This window comes from Pelophylax lessonae (assembly GCF_965119305.1).
Source record: "Pelophylax lessonae genome assembly, chromosome: 9".
Lineage (NCBI taxonomy): Eukaryota > Metazoa > Chordata > Amphibia > Anura > Ranidae > Pelophylax > Pelophylax lessonae.
This window is the reverse complement of record NC_138776.1, coordinates 70269795-70289181: the sequence shown is the minus strand read 5'-3', so window position 1 is coordinate 70289181 and position 19387 is coordinate 70269795. Positions and strand designations below refer to the sequence as shown.

Here is a 19387-nt window from a genome sequence, read left to right as displayed (position 1 = left end):
AATTATTATTTTTTTAAAGTGGTCAGAAGTGCATCTTTTCACATGAAAATTAACCCAAATGCAGGCCATTTTTCACAAACCGGTCATGTGACTTTCAAATATTAGACCATCATTATACAAAACAGAGAGTCTTATTTGTGCTACACGCAGATTTTTTTTTTTTTTTACCTGGGGTTTAATCTTCCTTAAAAAAAAAAAAATCTTTAACAACCTTTACTAAATGTTATGTCGAAGTGTCGCTGTTAAATTGGCTTTGTACATGATGCTGGAGTAATATTTGCACAGTGTAGAGTGACATGGGATCCTGACATTTTGATGACTAATTTCAGTGCTTCCTACAAGGTCATGTGATGCTCTGAGATCGAGAAATAGCGACATACTTTATGATAAACACATTCCGCTCTATTCTTACATGTACTTCTTCTGCAGCCATGACTCTTAAGTTACCCAAGGCTCCTTTCTCTAATTATCCACGAGGTCAGTAAGCAAAATTGGGAAGAAGCTAGGAGATCAATACAAATTATCCCTGAGCAAACCAGTGCTGACAGTTTGAATTGCAGCATATGTTTACCCAAAATCAGGCAATTTATCTTAATATCAGCAAAGTAATGCAGTGCAGGTGAAAGGTCAGGCAATCTCTCCACCTCATAATTACCCAGTTCTAAAACAGGAAAGTGGTATTGATTGGCCTAGCTCAGTACTGTGTGACTAGGACGTGCCAGTGCCTTGCCCTGGCTCTGCTGGACTCTTGGCTTGTAAACTCGACACACTAAGGATTTATTAGATGTATGGAAAAGGTCTTGTGCTTCCTACTTCACTTTGAGCTTTTGCCAATGAAATTTCTTCTCCTCCTTATTTTGTCTAGCAGCAGGGTGGAACATCAGTGTTTGTTTCTTTAATTTATTATTTGCTTTCCTGTCAACTCCTGGTAAGTTGCAGTCCATTAGCTAGAGGTTCCATTTTTTAATGCAGCAACTGTTTTGTAATGATACATTTTACTCTTTTTTTAAAAATCTGGTGTATTCAGTAACGGTTTCCCGGGAACTTAAGGACACTGGGACCTGCCCACAAGGAAGCTCACATTCCAGTATATATATATATATATATATATATATATATATTAGTGATCGACCTATATCGTTTTTTTTGTTGCCAATACCGATATTTTGGCCAATGCATATCGGTGTCGGCCGATATTGGCCGATATTTTTGTACATTGAATTTTTTTTTGACAGGTACTTTTTTCAAGGGATCTGGGGGTCTAAAAGACACCAAACCCCTCCTTTGCACTTAAAAGCATTCAAAACGCCAAGTTTGGCTGTTTTGAATGTTGTCATTTTTTTTAATCTGGTGCCAGACAGTACCCGGAAGTGATGTCACTCATGACATCACTTCCGGATTTTTGCATGGAGACCCGATCAGAGCCGAATGGTGGGACGGGAGACCCAGGCAAGCCGCAGAAGGCGTTGGGAGGGGGGGACGTCCCCTCCTGCTCCTTGTAATGACAGCCGAGCAGCTTCTCAGCTGCATCAGTTGTCATTACAAGACAGACGACCGTCGGCTATGGACGCTGGTACGGGGTGATGCCTCTAGCTGCAGGCATCACTCCGGTACATGCACTTTCCCGAAATATCGGCAATATCGGTAACCTTCGGGACCAATTCCAATATATCGAGAAAAGTGCATATTGGCCCTCGATATATCGACTTTGCCGATAATCGGTCGATCCCTAATATAAATATATATATATATATATATATATATATATATATATATATATACATACACACACACACACACTATATTACCAAAAGTATTGAGACACCTGCCTTTACATGCACATGAAATTTTATGACATCCCAGTCTTAGTCCATGGGGTTCAATATTGAGATGAGATGGCCCACCCTTTGCAGCTATAACAGCTTCAACTCTTCTGGGAAGGCTGTCCACAAGGTTTAGGAGTGTGTCTATGGGAATGTTTGACCATTCTTCTAGAAGCACATTTGTGAGGTCAGGCACTGATGTTAGACATGAAAGCCTGACTCGCAGTCTCCACTCTAACTCATCCCAAAGGTGTTCTATCGGGTTGAGGTCAGTATGGATCTTGTTTTGTGCACTGGTCCAAATCACTTTTGGTGGAGGGAGATTATGGTGTGGGTTTGTTTTTCAGGGGTTGGGCTTGGCCTCTTAGTTCCAGTGAAGGGAACTCTTAAGGCGTCAGCATACCAAGATATTTTGGACAATTTCATGCTCCCAACTTTGTGGGAAAAGTTTGGGATGGAACTTTCCTGTTCCAACATGACTGCACCAGTGCACAAACAAGGATCATAAAGACATAGATTAGCAAGTTTGGGTGGGAGGAACTTGACTGGCCTGCACAGAGTCCTGACCTCAACCCGATAAAACACCTTTGGGATGAATTTGAGTGGAGACTGCGAGCCAAGCCTTCTCATCCACATCCAGTGCCTGACCTCACAAGTGCACTTTTGGAAGAATGGTGAAACATTCCCATAGACACACTCTTAAACCTTGTGGGCAGCCTTCCCAGAAGAGTTGAAGCTGTTATAGCTGCAAAGGGTGGGCCAACTCATTATTGAGCCTTACGGAATTAGACTCGGATGCCATTAAAGTTCATGTGCGTTTAAAGGCAGGTGTCCTAATACAATTATATATTACAATATATATATATATATATTGTAGGTCTAGAGAATATTGAATATGGCTCTTAATGAGAAGGTTTAAAATAAAATTAGTGTAGGTAATGTGGTTGATGGGGACTGAATGATGTTTTAAGCTTAGCTTGACAAACACAGCTTAAAGCAGAACTCCAGGACTTTTTGCACTTCCCCTGCTCTTGCAATTGTTTTTAAAAATTTGCTTCCAACATACTTTTATTCCTGGGGTATTCTGGCCAGTCACATGACATCCTTGGTTCTTCCTCTAGCGATGCCAGGAAGTATCCAATACTGAAGAGAGCAGCACTTAGGTTACGACAGCATTGAAGCTCTCTGCAGTATTGGACTTTGAGCCCAGGTCAGCATGATGATGCATCCCCAGTAGGTTGAATATTACTGGCACTCATTCTACCTGGAAGAGGATCAACAGTGTAGCACATGTTCTGCTAAGGATACCGTTGGAAACAAGTGAGTATTGCATTTTTGTTTTTTAAAATAAACAGCTGGGCAGCTTCTTTTTCAACTGAGACTGAGGGTCGGCTTCAATATGTATCTGCAGTTAATTATCAGAACTAGGTTGGTTCCAGATCACACCAGGTGTGTGAAAATAAGAGTTAAAGCACAGCCATTGATGTTTAGTTGGGGCTACTTGGGACAATTAACCTGTTATGTTTAGGGAGGAGCTCCTTGCAGATAATGCCCCTCATGTGAACAAAGTCCAGGTTGGCAACATTGCTATATATTTAACTCGTTTTTCTAAGTCTCGAAAAAAATCATGATTAATAATATTACCCTGCAGGAGCAGTAAAAAAAAAAAATAGCCTGTGTTATTGTTTGACACTGACACATCTAAGGGCCAGATTGGGTCCCTATGACACTCTCAATTACATTTACAAAGAGGAAAACCCTGTAAGTGCATCTCAAATGTATGGAAATATCTGTTCAGAGATGAAAGCCTATAGTTATTACAAGTCATAAAGCTTCTGAAAGCTTGCATTAGAGCTTCTATCACCTGTCACTAACATTTGCATGAAATCAATAGCATGAAGCCATCTATCTTTTTCTTGACCACTTTTCATCATGCCGGCTTCATTAAGTCAAACAGTCACAGTAATTAGGCAAGCAGAGAAGATAGTCGGGCATGTTACAAAAGGATGGGAATTTCTGCTTTTCTCTGCTCCCACTTGGAGATGTTTATGGGCCCAGATGACAGCAAAACAGCTCCACAGCAGCTGAGGCCTCTAGTGCTGGTTGCAAAATGAAATCAGTGATCTGATTGGTGTTTGTGGGATACTCTTTCTTCATCTCTGCTATCTTTTTTTTAAAAACATTTTTATGTCTTTGCCATAAAAGCAGAAAAGTAGTGTTAAACTGATCGTATCCATTATCAAGCTCTGTACATTACAGAAAAATGACACCTGCCATTGTTGACTTGATTTTGAAATCTAGGTCATCCTTATCCATCTGGCTGCATAATTGTTCCTGCCCAGTCTAGAACTCTGATTATGTATGACACCCTCTGTGCTTGCACTTTTAAGGACAACCAAAGGAATGGAAAAACTTTTTTTCATTGAATCCAATCTTTAAAAGATCTTTATTTTGTCTAGTTTACATGTATTGCTTATGAAAAAACACACCCTCAGACTGCCCTTGCCCTTGGCAGTGAGAGAAGATAAAAACACATTTCCATCCCACTGGCTGTTGGATTTCCATGAAGTTTACCTTTTACAGTTGCCTAAAAGCAGTCAACCTTAGACAAACATTTACTATCTGTGTATGGTATCCTAAAGGCTCCATGTTCTCTCGTTCTTCCTTAAAGAGGAAGTAAACCCTCCTCGGCAAGTTGTACCTATAGGTAAGCCTATGATAAGGCTTACCTATAGGTACTGTAAATATCTCCTAAACATGTACCGTTTAGGAGATATTTACCTTCGATGCATCCAGTGACGTCACTGGCGCATGCGCTCTGAAGGAACGGCCACTCGTGCCGTTCCTTCAGAACTCTGCGCCGTGACCATCGGCTCCCGCGCGCGTGCGCGGGAGTGACGTCACCGCGGCTCCGGCCAATCAGATGGCCGGATGCCGCGATCCCGGAAGACGGGCGACTGGACATGTTGCCCGTCATAGAGGTAAGCGGACGGCACGGCGGGGGCTCGTTCTAAGGTAAGTATTTCATAATGAGCTAGTATGCGATGCATACTAGCTCATTATGTGTTTGTCTTTCAGGGTAAAAAGGAAAAAAGAAAAAAAAAAAAGGGTTTACAACCTCTTTAAATAAGATTTTGTCTTTTACCCATTGCAATCCCACCATATTGCATTAGACTACAGATTTGCACACTTGTGTAGGCTACAGCCATCAGCATGATGAATTGTCCCCCTAGTCAACTTTGACAGCTTTTCATGATTAATAGCCTGATTATGAAGTGGGCCCTATATATACAGAATATGCATCCGAGAGAGTTAAGACTTTTGCCTTGTCACATATGCCCAGGCATTCATTGAGAAGCCTTTACTATATACAGCAGAGAGAGAGAGAAAAGAAGGCCAAAATCTCAGCAAAAGCCGTGTCATGTAAAATCAATACATTGGATCAATTCTTTATTAACAAGAAAATGTCTTACTTCACATTCCTATGTGGACCTTTGTCTTCGGAATTCATGATGGAATGTCAAATCAAATTGCAGTCTTCAACTTTCTGTCATGTTATCGAGTGTATACACGGACGACTGTCCACTAGGTAAGTGCTCCGTGTTTAGACAAATAACTCAACCACTTGTTAGAAATGGTATCTAATTATTTTGGACCAGGAAACACTGTAATACAGGTTAGACTAATTGATATATAAAAAAAAGAGTGGTTAAAGAAAAATAGCCAGCGTCATAGGTAAGCATTAGGAAGTAATCCTCCCTAAAACAAATAAAGCACCCATTACTTATCTTTCATATAACATTTCCTATTATTTCTTACATTGTATGGATGTCAACTAAAGTTTCAGTGTTTGGTGCCCGCTCTGCTAAAAACTCACATTTCTTAAAGAGTCTCTGTTTGTTTGAAACTATGGAAGCTGCCATTGCTGAGCTGTCCTTTTAAGAATTCTGGTTCCTTGGCTATTTTGTTGAAAATTTGGCTTTAATGCTTTCTAAGTTGTTGACCTGGAACAAGTAAAGCGATAAGGAAAGCTAATAAAGAAGATAGATGAAGCTTCGATGGGATTGCTAGATTGCTAGATGTAGAGAAAATATCTTTATCTACAAATCCAAGCTGTGTCTCCAATATCTTCACATACTGATGATCTCTAACAACCTTTACGTATATTTTTCGAAATTTTGTTAATATCTCCTTTGTATAAACCAAAATTGGTTTAATGGTCCCCGAAAGTTCCTGGCCATCTTTTCATATAACAAATGGGTAAACTAATAATGTTTTTGTATGCCGGGCAGAAAAACTAAGCTGTGATTTATGATGCACTTGCCATGGTGGACTTGCTTGGTTAAAAATCATATCAACATTCCAAGGTAATATCCACTAATAAGAGCAGTGTTTTCATCTCAACTCAAATGCCTGGGCCTTCAGGCTTGGTTTCTGTGTTAAGTCTGGCAGCGTGGTAATAAAGCCCTGTGACTTCGTCTATAGCTTGTTAAACACAACGTGTGCAGTCGAACACTCCTGATCATGATTCATGCACTGTACACAGCAGTATGTGTCGCTGATTTACGACCAAGCGCAGTTCATAGTCAAAATTACAATTTGAGGGGGTAGGAAAAAAAAAAAAGATTAATTACTATTTGTGGCCTGCAATTTCACAAGGCTAGTGGATTGCAGCAGTAGAATGATATGTCCTACATCAGTTTGTAGTCAGCCATTCACAGATTATTAAAGCTTTGCAAGATTAAGTGCACCTCCTGCTAGGTTTGTGCTCAGGCAATATGCTAGACAAAAAAGGACCACAGGGATAAATTTGGAAAAGGCAATAGCCAGGCATATGTCATAATTGCCAGCTACCGTTCCACTAATATGAAAAGCACGGTTTGATAGTCATACCCATGCAGCACAAAATATGGCTTACAGACATATGCTCTTTAGTATACTTTGTTGTTCTTGGGTACACGTCTGTCACCCAGTAATGCACTATTCCTTCCTTCATTTACCAAAAAAAGGAACAATTTCAGTTAAAATGCATATTCTTCAAAATGGCAACTTTATATAGTCTGTAGAAACGAGAATATTCTAACAGGTGTAAAAGGGCAGAGACTGAATAGCGGTAACGGGTTGTCTTTTCACTGTGGTCACCACGAAGGGTGGTCCCTGGTCACCATGTGATTTTGTGAATAGCCAAAACAGGTTTATTTTGTATATACTGTATGTCCATATATTAAATGGCACCATGGTAGTCATCAATGAAAGCAGACAGTGTGATTTAAAGTGATACCACATGCTGAATAAAGCCAGCCATAGATGGAGCGATGTTCTTTCCTGCAACCACGAGTTGAAGGAAAGAAAGAAAATCACTTGATTCCCTCAAGCATCAATAGTGTCCCCCCCACAGAGCCATTGGGTTCTACAGGCCAAGGCGGGGGGAGAGAACACTGTGATTACTGCTAGTGGCTATCATAGCCACTATAACACAATGTGTAATGCTAACACATTGTGTTATTGTTGTTTTTGTGTATTGCTGCTTTCTTCCTTTTTATCATCGTTTTTTCTTTACATATATATCACTCAGTGCAGGATTTTTTGATTATTTTTATCATAGCCACTAACAATAATCACGTGTAAAATCCAACAGAATCTTTGGACCCAAGTTGATCGATCAATCAACTTGGGTAAGTTCAGCCTGCCCATACACGATTTGAATCTTGGCCGATGCATGCTGAACCAGCCAAGATTCCAACCATTTATGATCGGCTTAACTAAGTAGAATAAAATGCTGGAAACTTGGTTTCAAACTATTCTTAATCTATTGTTTTAGCATTGGTATGATTTAAGCTATTGAGTCCACATTAGTATGATGTAATCTATTGTTGCACTGTCATAATTTAAACTTCTGTGTTCAAAGGCTAGGGCACAGATTGTAGCTTGATACCATTTTATGTATATTTCATGCAGTTCTAATCCCACTATAAAACATTTTATTTTTCAGCCCTGAATGAACCAACCATAGACTATGGATTTCAGAGATTACAAAAAGTTATTCCAAGGCATCCGGGAGATCCTGAAAGGTTACCAAAGGTTAGTTACCTTCAGTTACATTTTAAAGTTTGTAATTTTGTCATTTACTATTTTCAGTTTACCAAAAACAATCACTGATTATGCACAATTTACTGAGGTGGTGTCAACCAGTAAAGATTGTTTGGAAGTGCAGCAGTCCATTAATTTGATGCTGCCAGTGAGTCTGACTCTTGTCATAATGACGATTGTGTAGTTCTGTTTCCGATTAATTAAAAAAAAGTTTTTTTCTTTTAAATGCAAGATGTTATTCAGTTTGTCCCATACCAGAAATTAAGAAGGGCTTTGACTTCTTGGCAGAGTATGGGTGTATTGTATGGAGATTTATTTTAGTACCAGATGTGTGTAATTCTATGTGCCTAAGCCCTACCAGTTCCAATACTCTGATTGGGTATTAATTACTTGAATCATAACAGCATTGTACCAAGGCAATGTTTCCTATGGAATCAGTTCAATCAAACAATCAATCAATCAGATTTTCCTTGGACTTCAGATTTGAGTGTTGCATCTTTTTATTGTTCATATTCATATTCTCCATGATATGGCCCAGTTTAAAGACGTGCAATCCTATTGGTATATTGCAGTGATTTTCACTGATTTTAAAGCAGTAGAGATTTTTTGGGGGGCAGTTTTGTTTCCCAATGTGATGTCTGTCTATTGAAAACTCTCTTTTTTACATTTTACTGGTTAACATATTCTTTCATAATGTCTATATTTTTTCCCCTTACGTTCAATCATTTATCTGTTTTGCTATTGATGAAGGGGTCTAGTATCCCTACCTCTAGTAGTAGTAAGTTGCTATTGCTCACTTAAAAAAAACATATATAGCCAATACTTTTGCTTTCTTATTTGCCATATCACAACACCATGTCGTTTTGTGCTTCTCCTATAGCGAAACTGCTGAGTTTGCATTGCAATGGCAGCAAAAATTTAAAAAGTACAAGTGGTTTCTATATGATATGAAATCTGTCCTACACTTCTGTGACTTGTCTTTGCCTGTGACAGATTTACTTTTAATATCTACCTGTTAGGAGGAGCCTTGGCATCACTGTCAACCACCAGTGTGATTTTTTTTTTTTTATTATTATTCTCTTCTTCATTGTCCAGATTTGAGCATAATGTCAACATTGTGTCTGCATTGAAATGGAGATATTGGCATCTCCACTTCAATTTCAGATTATTCCAGTAACATACCCAGAGTTTCTGTAAGTAGCGGCAGAATAAATCAAAGACTGCACTTCTTCAAGGGAAGAAAGGGGGGGGAAGCATGATACAAGTATTTCGATTCTGCAAGAAGAACATAAACTTCCTGCATAATGAAATAGTTCAATTAAACATTTTCCACTCCAGTAGCCTGTAGTGATTTCCATCTAACCAGCCCCACTCTGATCTGTGATTATGTGACTCTTGTTTTCCTTTCATTTTCTAAAGCTCGATTCAGTTTAATCTTTTGTTTACAAAGGTTTTGTTATAAGTCCCCGACTTAGCAAGCTAGCAAATTAGGTCCACATATTAATATCTACAGGGACTTTTCATTTAAATGCACTAGATTAGAAAAAAAAAGCTGCCTGGCTTGTTTAGACCCATCATGCACACCACATAGGTTTGATCAGATGTATATCATTATAGATAAGGGGCTCTTATAGATATTGTTCTCTTTTATAACTGACTGTTAATAATTAATATTTACTTCCAGTTGTTCAGACACACTATTTGAAATATTACTTAGTTATGTTGGCTTCCTATTATCTCTCATATTTTTCTTCAGTGCAGCTCTCTGTGTTACAGAATTCTTTCCCAGCTGCTTATTTATGACATTACACTTTGATACCATTTCCATATTCCATGTTCTATAGCAGTGGTGTCAAACTCAATTTCATCGCAGGCCACATCAGCATTATGATTGCCCTCAAAGGGCCAATTGTAACTGTAAGAATAGATGTCCAGAGCACCCCCCCCCCCTTACATCAGATGCCAACAGAAGTCAAGAATCCCTCTCCCTCCCTTACATCACAGTGCACCTCCCTTACCTTGTGCTGCTGCTGGGAGGAAACTGGGGGTGGAGCTGGGAAGCAGAAAGTACAGGATCTGGAGGAGGATTTGAGAAGGGCTGGAGTCAGTTGCCGGACTTTGCTGAATTCTGAGACCAGGAGAGGAGGAGAAAAGGGGGTGCTGCTACTCCACAGAGAGGTGGAGGATCTGTAGGAGGAATTTTGTCCTCCTTTCTGCTGCCGACTGCTGAGAACAAGGTGGAGGCATAAACAAGGGGATTTCTGCAGCTGCAAGGGAGGTGCGAGGGCCACATGAAATGGCCTGGAGGGCCACATTCGGCCCACCGGCCTTGTGTTTGACATTGATAGGGAGATTTTTAAACCAAGTTTTTTCAATGAGTCTGTTTCCCTTAATATCTACTTTTAGAAAAACAAGAGAAACGGTTAATAAAATAGTTGACAAAACAATCTTTGTATATTTTACAGTAAACTGAATTTTGTAAATTGACGACACTCTAATGTTAATGATGTAGCATTTAAATGACTGATAGTTAGTAGCCAACACATAGATGGCCTGTCCTTTAAATCTAGTTGGTTGCCACACTATATTGGTGCTATTACAGTGTTTTGTTCCACAAGTTATGGAAAAATCCTTTTGAATGTATGGTTTTTATTTAATAAATCTGATTGCATTCACCAATTATTCTGTGTCCTAAACCACCAAATGGTCCTGCTTGTGCTTGTTTTGCTTATACATTTTATTGTCTGTTCTGTAGAAAGTCATACACCCCAAATTACTTAATGTGCCCAATTATAGCTTGTGCGGGCAGTTTCTCAGAAAACTATGACTTAGATTAGTTAGAAATGGGAAGCGAGAACCTTGTAATAAATAGTTACTGACCATCAAGATTTTTTTTCCTAAACTTTTATCTGCTTCTTTATGTCTTTCATATGTCTAGGTTACCGCCAGGGTACACAGCCTTCTATAGCTGGAATTCCATATTGCTTTTTATGAGTAACATAACAGAGATAGTTTAGTGGATAACCAGATAGCACTTGTGATTTGTAGTCTTGGGTTTAACTAAAGCAAAAAACACTGTATAGAGTTTGTATTTTATCGCCATTATTGTATTGGGGTGCTGTGATTTCTCCCACAAATCAAAGGTTTATTGGATTTTCTTTAGTCCCCTGAGTGTCCACATATGTAGGACTATTTTTACAAACTTCAAATTGTTAGCTCTTTTAAGCTTATTTAATATATACCAACATAGAAAAGTGATGGCAGAAAAAAGACGAAGTGGTCTATAGAGTCTGCCCCATTTTATATATATATATATATAATATATATATATATATATATATATATATATATATATATACATTTTTTTTTTTGTAACTTACTGTTGATTGACTCACTCCGGTTGGAAGTCTATTACAAGCATCAACTACTCTTTTGGTAAAATAGTACTTTCTAAGATTATTTTTGAACTTTTCTCATGTTAGTTTGAGGTCACTTCCCCGTGTTTTTGATCTTGGCTTTGTATTGAAAATTCTGCATTCCTGAACTTTATTTACCCACTTGATGTAAATAAAGGTTTCAATCATGTCTCCCCTTTCACGTCTTTCCTCCAAACTGTACATATTAAGTTACTGAAGTCTCTTTTGCTATGTTTTATCACAAGACCTTTCACCATTTTTCTTGCCCATCTCTGGACTCATTCTATCTTATCAACATCTTCATGTAAGTGAAGTCTCCAGAACTAGACACAGTGGGGTTGATTTACTATAACTGGAGAGTGAAAAAGTGTGTGTAGCTCTGCATGGTAGCCAATCAGCTTGCACAATGAAGCTTTGACAAAAAAAGAAAACCTGAAAGCTGATTGGTTTCTATGCAGAGTTGCCAGTTACCAGATATCGCTCTCCAGTTTTATTAAATCAACCGCAGTATCCTAAATGAGGTCTAACTAAAGATCTATATAGGGAAATGCTGGTGATCCTTCTAGTGATGCATCCAAAAATTATATTCACTTTTCCCACTGCATGGCCACACTGTTTGGTCATTTTGCAATTATCTGAAATATGTATAAATCGTTTTCCCCTGTAGTGCTGGCCAACACCTTACCCCCAATGTTGTACTCGGTCATGGCATTCTTTTCACTAGGTGCATTATTTTATATTTAGAAGCATTGAACTGCAGTTTCCACTGCAGTCCATTTAATCTTCTAGCAATTCCAAATCATGTTCAATATTACAGGAAAAAGACACACCTTACCCACCAAACCTTTAGTCATATCACTAAAAAAAAAAAAAAGATTTAATAGAACAGGACCTAGTACAGAGCCTTGTGGTACACCACTAGTGACTGGTCATCTTTTACGAATGAATCACATTTGAAACCATTCTGGCATTCTTTGGAACAGAGACCAGCCATGAATGCTTGATTCAGTGGTTCAGTGTTCTCCGCAAGGCGCGCTGGAATATATCTGTATTCTATATATAAGTAAAATAACTGCATAAGTGGTTGATTGTCTCAAAACTTTTTTTGTATATGTTGTTTTACTGTTTTGCACCCCAGCAGGCAAGTATATATCACAATGTCAAGTAAGATAGATCGATACTAAGGAGTTTGCGCCAAAGAAAACGGACAAGATTTGTGAATATAAATCACATTTATCACAATCTAAAGAGAAAGTCTAAAGCAATCTTTTTCCTTCAGATTGTTTCATTAGAGTAAGCAAGGTGCAGTGTGTACCAAAAAAAAAAATCTCTTTATTTTTTCAATTCTAGTGCCATTATGCACCAAATTTCTATTCATCCAAATCCAATGCAAATAATTTGATGTGATAAATACATGGGACTTGGAGTACAAAAGTTCACACCAAACCATAAAAATGCAAACTGAAAAACACACACTGTTAATAAATTCCTGCCAACAAAATAAGAAAGATTTTTTTTTCCTGAGGTTGATGTAAAACTTATAATGCGCATTCCTTCGTAAGCCCTAGAACATGATGACAAGCCGATCTAGCCTGGTCGACCACCATTACTTGGCTCTTTTAATTCAGGTGAAACGGTATTGTTCAAGCTCCATCTAAAACGGCCACTGAATGAGATGAAATCTAGCAGTTTCAATAAACAACATAAATATTTGATTTTGTTCTAATGGACCCAAATGTGGAGTTCAGCGGCATGTAAATTAAACTGCCAAGTGATTCATCATTGTTAAGCCAGCCGTCTGAGCTTGGTTTACAAGGGTCACGGTGGTTCCTAAGTAAAACAGCAATTGGCCTTAACATACATTTTGAATGAAAGAAAAAAAGAAAAAGAAAATGGAATGAAGAGAATCAGCTGTGTCAGAAGCTGAGGAGAAAAAATAATAGCAATGAGATGGGATTGTGTAGATGTAAAACATGTATCTCAATACAAGCCTGCCTGGATGAATGCTGACTTCATCCTAGACTTGATAATATTACCACATTATTGATTTCTTTTTTAGTTTTTTTTCTTCTTCTGAAGATGCATAATGCACAAGGCTTGATGGTTAATTCTGCTGTGGACAGAAAACCAATAAGGCATACATGCGTTGCTTACAATGTACACTAAAAAGACAAATACCAGTTTTACACAGGCTTATGGTTCATCAGAACAATGAAAGATCTGATATTTTCAGCATCAATGATATATATATTTTCCAGCCTACTGGAAGATATCTGTTTTTGTTCTAACATTTGGCCTCATCACATTTATTTTAAAAGCTGAGGTTTAGTCTGATTTTAATTCATCTTTCCTTAATTTTCCCTTCATCAACAATCTAATGAAATTATTGAATAAAACCTTTTTGTTTTTTTATTATATACCTTATTTTAGACCCATGACATCACCTAATCTCTTTGCAATGCAGGCTGGTGGTAGGGGTAAGCAGGGCGCTGTACATAGCTTCCTGGAAGCTGTGGTACCATCCACATGTGATGCTGAACCCCCATTCTTGAAAGAACTTAAATCTAATGAACAAGGCTTCATGTACACAGGCTGCTCCTAAATGTGAGTTTAGGAGCTTTTGGCGTTTCTTTTCCCAAAGCCCCTAAACTCAACTCAATAAAAGTACATAAAAGCCTACATAAGAATCACTTTCAGAAGAATGTTTGACAAAGACCGCTAAATGTAGAAGAAACATGGCAAAAACATGTGTAAAAGTGGTATCATGTTTACATGCAGTTTTTCTGCATTTAGCATTTTTTTTTTGCGGCCGGAGTCCAGGGGAGGTAGTGTACGTGAAGCTGTAAAAGGGATGGGCTACGGACAGTAACACTGAGGAAGAAAGAGCTAGCTGATGTTGGATGTCCTCTAGCAAGGAAATAAGGTAGACTCTATCCGACTTGCTACAGCTTCTAATATACACTTTAAGAAGCTTGCCACCTATAGTGAAAGCAGAGTAAGCTGTTTTCAGTACAAGAGAGGAGCCAGTACTGTGCAAGACTAAAGGTAATGCTGGAGTCCAATTTTAACTTTGATTGCAAGTAAAGTTGAAGCCTACATGTTCCTGGGCAAAAAAAAAGGTTAGGGGATGGTAGAGTTGAAAGGGGGGGGGGGTTGTCCTAGGCAAGCTAGCAGCTTTGCCGCCTCCTCTTTTCTCAAAACCTCTAATTTACATTGATAAGGATTGCACTATGCCCCATTAGAATGGTCTGCACTGGCAAGGCCCTATCAGGCATCAATGGCCTACAGATACATCCTATTTTGTGAAGTGTCAGGCAGGTGTACAACTTTACCCAACTGTGCTATCTCCTATTTTACTATAGGAGCATGAGGATAGTAGCTGGCCTCTCTGGACAACCTCTGGATTCTAGGTTTCTGTCCACACTGTCTCATGATCTAGTTTTGGGGGATGGCCAGCACTGAGGCAATCTATCAAGAAATGTCAGCAGCATATCCAGGTTGTATCAGTCTTAGTTTTTTCCAATAGCAAGTGTGTAATCCATACAAATGTGACAGTAGCTAGCGTTGGGTACCATAGAGGTCCATAGATTAAAGTGCAGACACATACACTCATAGTAATAACTACAATCCTATTTCATAAGTAAATAACTTATTAAACAATTTCCATCTGACATTATGAGGGTCTTTGGGTAATGTCCATGAACATTACCTTACTGCATTTTTAGAACTGATTAAGACTTTTTGAGAAGTCAAATCTGTGTTACTCCATGTGGGTTGTTCACAAGTAGTATCTATATCTCTGATCTTGTTGCTGCCGTATGGCACCGATGACCTCTATTTATGTTCCACCATGTGGTAATGGAGGTACTGTGCAATGTACTTGTGCTATGACCTTGCAAGTGAAGTCCAGCTTGTAAAGTAATTTCTTTGGCACCAAGTATCTCTATGTACTAAGTATGAAAGTGCATTAATATTGTATTTTACATTTATACCACGTTATAGAAGATGCTAGCATGGCAGTTCATTGAACTAAGGAAGGTGGGGATATAGCTTGCAAGTGCAGCCTTCCTCTAACGACATGGATGTATGATCAGTGCCCAATGCTGTGATATAGTCCGCATTGAGAAACATGCATCTAACATCTATAGGTACCTTAGGACCTTCTGTAGGCCAGCAGATATCTTAATATTGATTCTTGGAGAAGCTCTCATTTTCTGCTCTGATTAATAACACATAACTGATCACTTACAGCATGTAGTCATCAGTCAACCTTTACTTACTTGGTGCTCTCCCTTTTCTATATAAAAATAAATACTGTCCTCCTTTCTAATAGGTTGAAAGAACATTGCGAACTACATGGAGCACTTAGGACATTCCAGCAGAATCATTAATGTTCACTCTTCATGCAGGCAGTGCCTAGATTGCTTGTTTTGCCTTCAAAAGTTGGCATCGATTCGCTAATTATGGTCTTAAATGACAAAATGCGCAGGATACATTTTTATACAGACAGCTATGATGTATTCTCTTCAAAGATGAGATAAAATATAATTAACCACAACCTACATGTACACTAATATCACTGATTGCATGTACACGGCGTTGTGTATTTTAATCTACATAAAGGGAGATGAAGTGTAACATTAACCTTTTGTTGCTGGAAAAGTAGCAGTTCTGGGTCCTCAATTACCCAGGATAATACGCAGAGATACAAAGTAGCAATGGAAAGAAATCAGGGCAAAAACAAATTACTTTTCCGCCTAGAACAGTTCCTTAACAAATTATCTGCATTAAAAGGTGCGCAGCAGCGCTAAAACGATTTCTCCCTAAAATTAATTGCACGCATTCCATGTGTGTTTTCCCATGTTTCATGTGTCGCACACAAATATATTCAGGGTTTTTTTTTTTTTTCTAATATACAGAAATTTATTAGGAATGCGGTCATGTTGAGCAATTACCCATGCATTAAAATTCATCTTCTTTCCCCCGCTTTTTGAAGTAGCTACATCTAATGGCTCTGTACTCTTCAATGTATTCATAGCCGTAGGCAAGAACTAACAGAATAATTGCTTTACAGTTCTATAATGACATTAGCACCTGAAGCAACGTCACCTTGGTTACCTCTTTTAACTGTGATGATATATACCGTTCTCGATGATCGGGGCTTGTGAATAATCTTGTATATTCAAATCGGTGGCGACCACTGTACAAGAGCGCACACTCGTAATAATAAAACTGTACATTTGTCATGAAACAACGCTAGAAATCATTTGAGCTTTAATAGTTTCCATTTAACTTGAAGCCTGTTATGTCCTATTGAAAGGCAGCCAATTACACTTATGGCCGTGGCTTCGAAAATTTCCATTGAAATGCTTTTCAAACAACCATTCAGGGCTAATCGTATTCACAGCATGAGGCGCTATGCATAAGCTCGACATATTGTAACAAAACAAACTTGTTCAGAGCATCCTTGACTGATTGGGTTACACAATTTTTTTTTTGCCTTGTGTCTTGCCTATGACAAGACCGGCACTTAAGAGCTGCTTTCGAAAGTCGGGTTCATTAGTTAAGATACTATCCAGTAATAGGCAGATTAGAGATAAGTGCATACGTAATTTTCCTAAACTATCCTTATGTTACGATTGCAAAAGTACCATATGGACAAGTAGGTGTAGAATATATCCTGGAAATGAAAAATAGCTTGTAAATGCAGAAATCTTAATTGCTTTAATCGTTGCTTAAAATTGAAAGGCATGTAAAAAGTCTTGTGATATGATAGGAGAGATTATGAGTAATTATTAACACCTCTGAAAAACACTTTATCTTGCTCACAGAGAGCTGCTCGGGCTGATGAAATCTGATTAAGACAGCTGTGCCTTCCATTGATTATACCTGCTTCATGACAAGTATAATTCTTTATTTGTATGCAAAGTAGATGCATGCAACATCAAGCATACACACCAATTTCAGAGGTAAATGCCCATTCTAAAAGCCATCCATCCGATAACTTTGTGGATTAAGTGCTATTCCTACGAACGTATGGCATGCACAAAAAGTGATGCCTACAGTGATTAATCTTGATAAATAAAGGACCTGAAATAAGAGTGTTCTGAAAAATGCAAGAAACAATGAATCAGGCTGGGGGTCTTCAAATGGCGAGTGAATTTCATAGTCGAGGTGACACCAATCTTATGTCTTTGAATTTTTTCAAAGATTAAAGATAGCATCAATGTGTATTAACCTCCAGGATCCACAAAAACAGCATGTCCGTTGAAATTGAAAACTGCGCATTAATCATCCACGTGCTAGACATTCATCATGTCTAGGTTCGACAAGTGTATTATTTCACAAATTATGACGAGTTATCCTTTTGTTAGAGAGTAAGACAGGAGGTCACGGAAGTTTTCCTGAGATGTAGGAATCAATTTAAACAATGCTGTTCTGTAAGTCAAACATTCATCTGTTGAAAAGGTATTGGATAAATATAAGACAAGCAGAATACTAGACAACACTAGCCATTTAAACTTACTGTTGTGGCAAATTAAGACATGGGAACATGCACTGGGTTAAGGTAGCTCATTGGTTGAATAGGTTGCAATGCATTACAAAGCAGGCTTAAAATAGGCATGCACCTTGTTTTCCAATGCAGCACACCACAACCCACATTCCTGTGTGTTCTGGTGCACTGCAGAGCATCTGTATTGTAGTGATTGGTTAGGGTGCCATTCAAAATGAATGGCACCACAATACATTTACCACTGTGTATACCACAGTGACAAAAAAAAAGTGTCCCTCCACAATGTATAGGTGCGAATAGGCCCTAAGGTTTAAACAGTTCTGGCCTTGGGTAGGTTTGCTAGCTCAGCAAAGGCCGTGTGCTTGCCCTAAACATTGTAGTAAGATTGGGTAAGGTATTCACTTGCAGGCCTTTTTTGCAGCTGCTTGCATACAATACACATGGCAATATAATGCTAATAGGTAGAGAGTTGGCCACCCAGGCTATGAATAGACACCATGGAGCGAAAGCAGTTCTTTTATAACATTGAATACATGTTTTTTAGATGATGACAGCATTCTCTAAGGGGAAGAGAAGTCAAACAGAAGAGATTCCTTGTAAAAATTAAGTAAACTAGAGATTAATCCCAACCATCGTAAAGTGGAGGTATGCATGCAGGCACGGATAAGACAAACTCAATGCATCTCTACCCTTAGGCAAAAGCACTCTACTCTCTGAATGGGAATTCATTTATGAAGTCCTTTATAGCGCACAGTCAAAGAGGTTAATTGAAAAATTTCTTAATGTCATTATGAAAAAAACTAGATTAACCCAAGCTAATTCACTTTATTGTTCAAAATAAAGAGGAATAAGCATTGAACTCTCTGGCAAATTCCGGGCATGAATTAGAGGTGAGATGTTGTCTTTAAGGAGTTTGCCAATTTAATTAAGATATGGAAAATTACTTATTGTTCTTCACCACTAAAGTACTAGGAATTAACAAGTGCTGTGCTTTTCATATCTCTGTCATGTATTTGTTTGTTTCATACCCGCAAAACTTCATTATTAAATCTTTGGCGTTATTTCCTACATTCATCACTACAGTTACATGATTCTACACCATGTGTGTATTGAAGATGATCACCAACAGATTCTATAGTTCGGATTATTTATGGTGTATAAAATGGCTAAAGGACTATACCATTGTTGAAAAAAAAAAAGTTGTTTGTTCACATTACTTAAACTGCTGTCCAAAATCCAAGGAATCTTAATGGTCATGAGATGTAAGTTTTATTTTCCTGGTTCAGAGTTGACAAGTTTTGATCTGCTGAGTAGAAGAGTTTAAAAATAGTCCCTGCAACTGGTTAATCGTTCTACTCAGAACATCAAAGCTGAACAACCCTGAACCAGGAAAAAAATAAACTTACATCCCATAATGCAGTAGAAACTGTAAAATGTTGTGTTTTCAGTCTATATCATGTATGTAAAGTGGCGGCTCTAAAGGCAGAAGGGTTTTTTACCCTTTGCATAAACCTTATGCATGCAGTCCCCCCCAGCCCACCCTC

General features: G+C 38.3%; 1 protein-coding gene across 8 annotated transcripts in view; it reads left to right on the top strand.

Annotated features, from left to right (window-relative positions):
• Positions 1 to 19387, top strand: part of EBF3 (EBF transcription factor 3) — a 206784-nt gene that overhangs the window by 175822 nt on the left and 11575 nt on the right. For all 8 annotated transcript variants that reach the window (XM_082268387.1, XM_082268386.1, XM_082268388.1 and 5 more), the window contains exon 11: positions 7816 to 7904. In XM_082268387.1, the coding sequence (XP_082124513.1) occupies positions 7816 to 7904 (89 nt within the window). The remainder of the gene's footprint in view (positions 1 to 7815; positions 7905 to 19387) is intronic.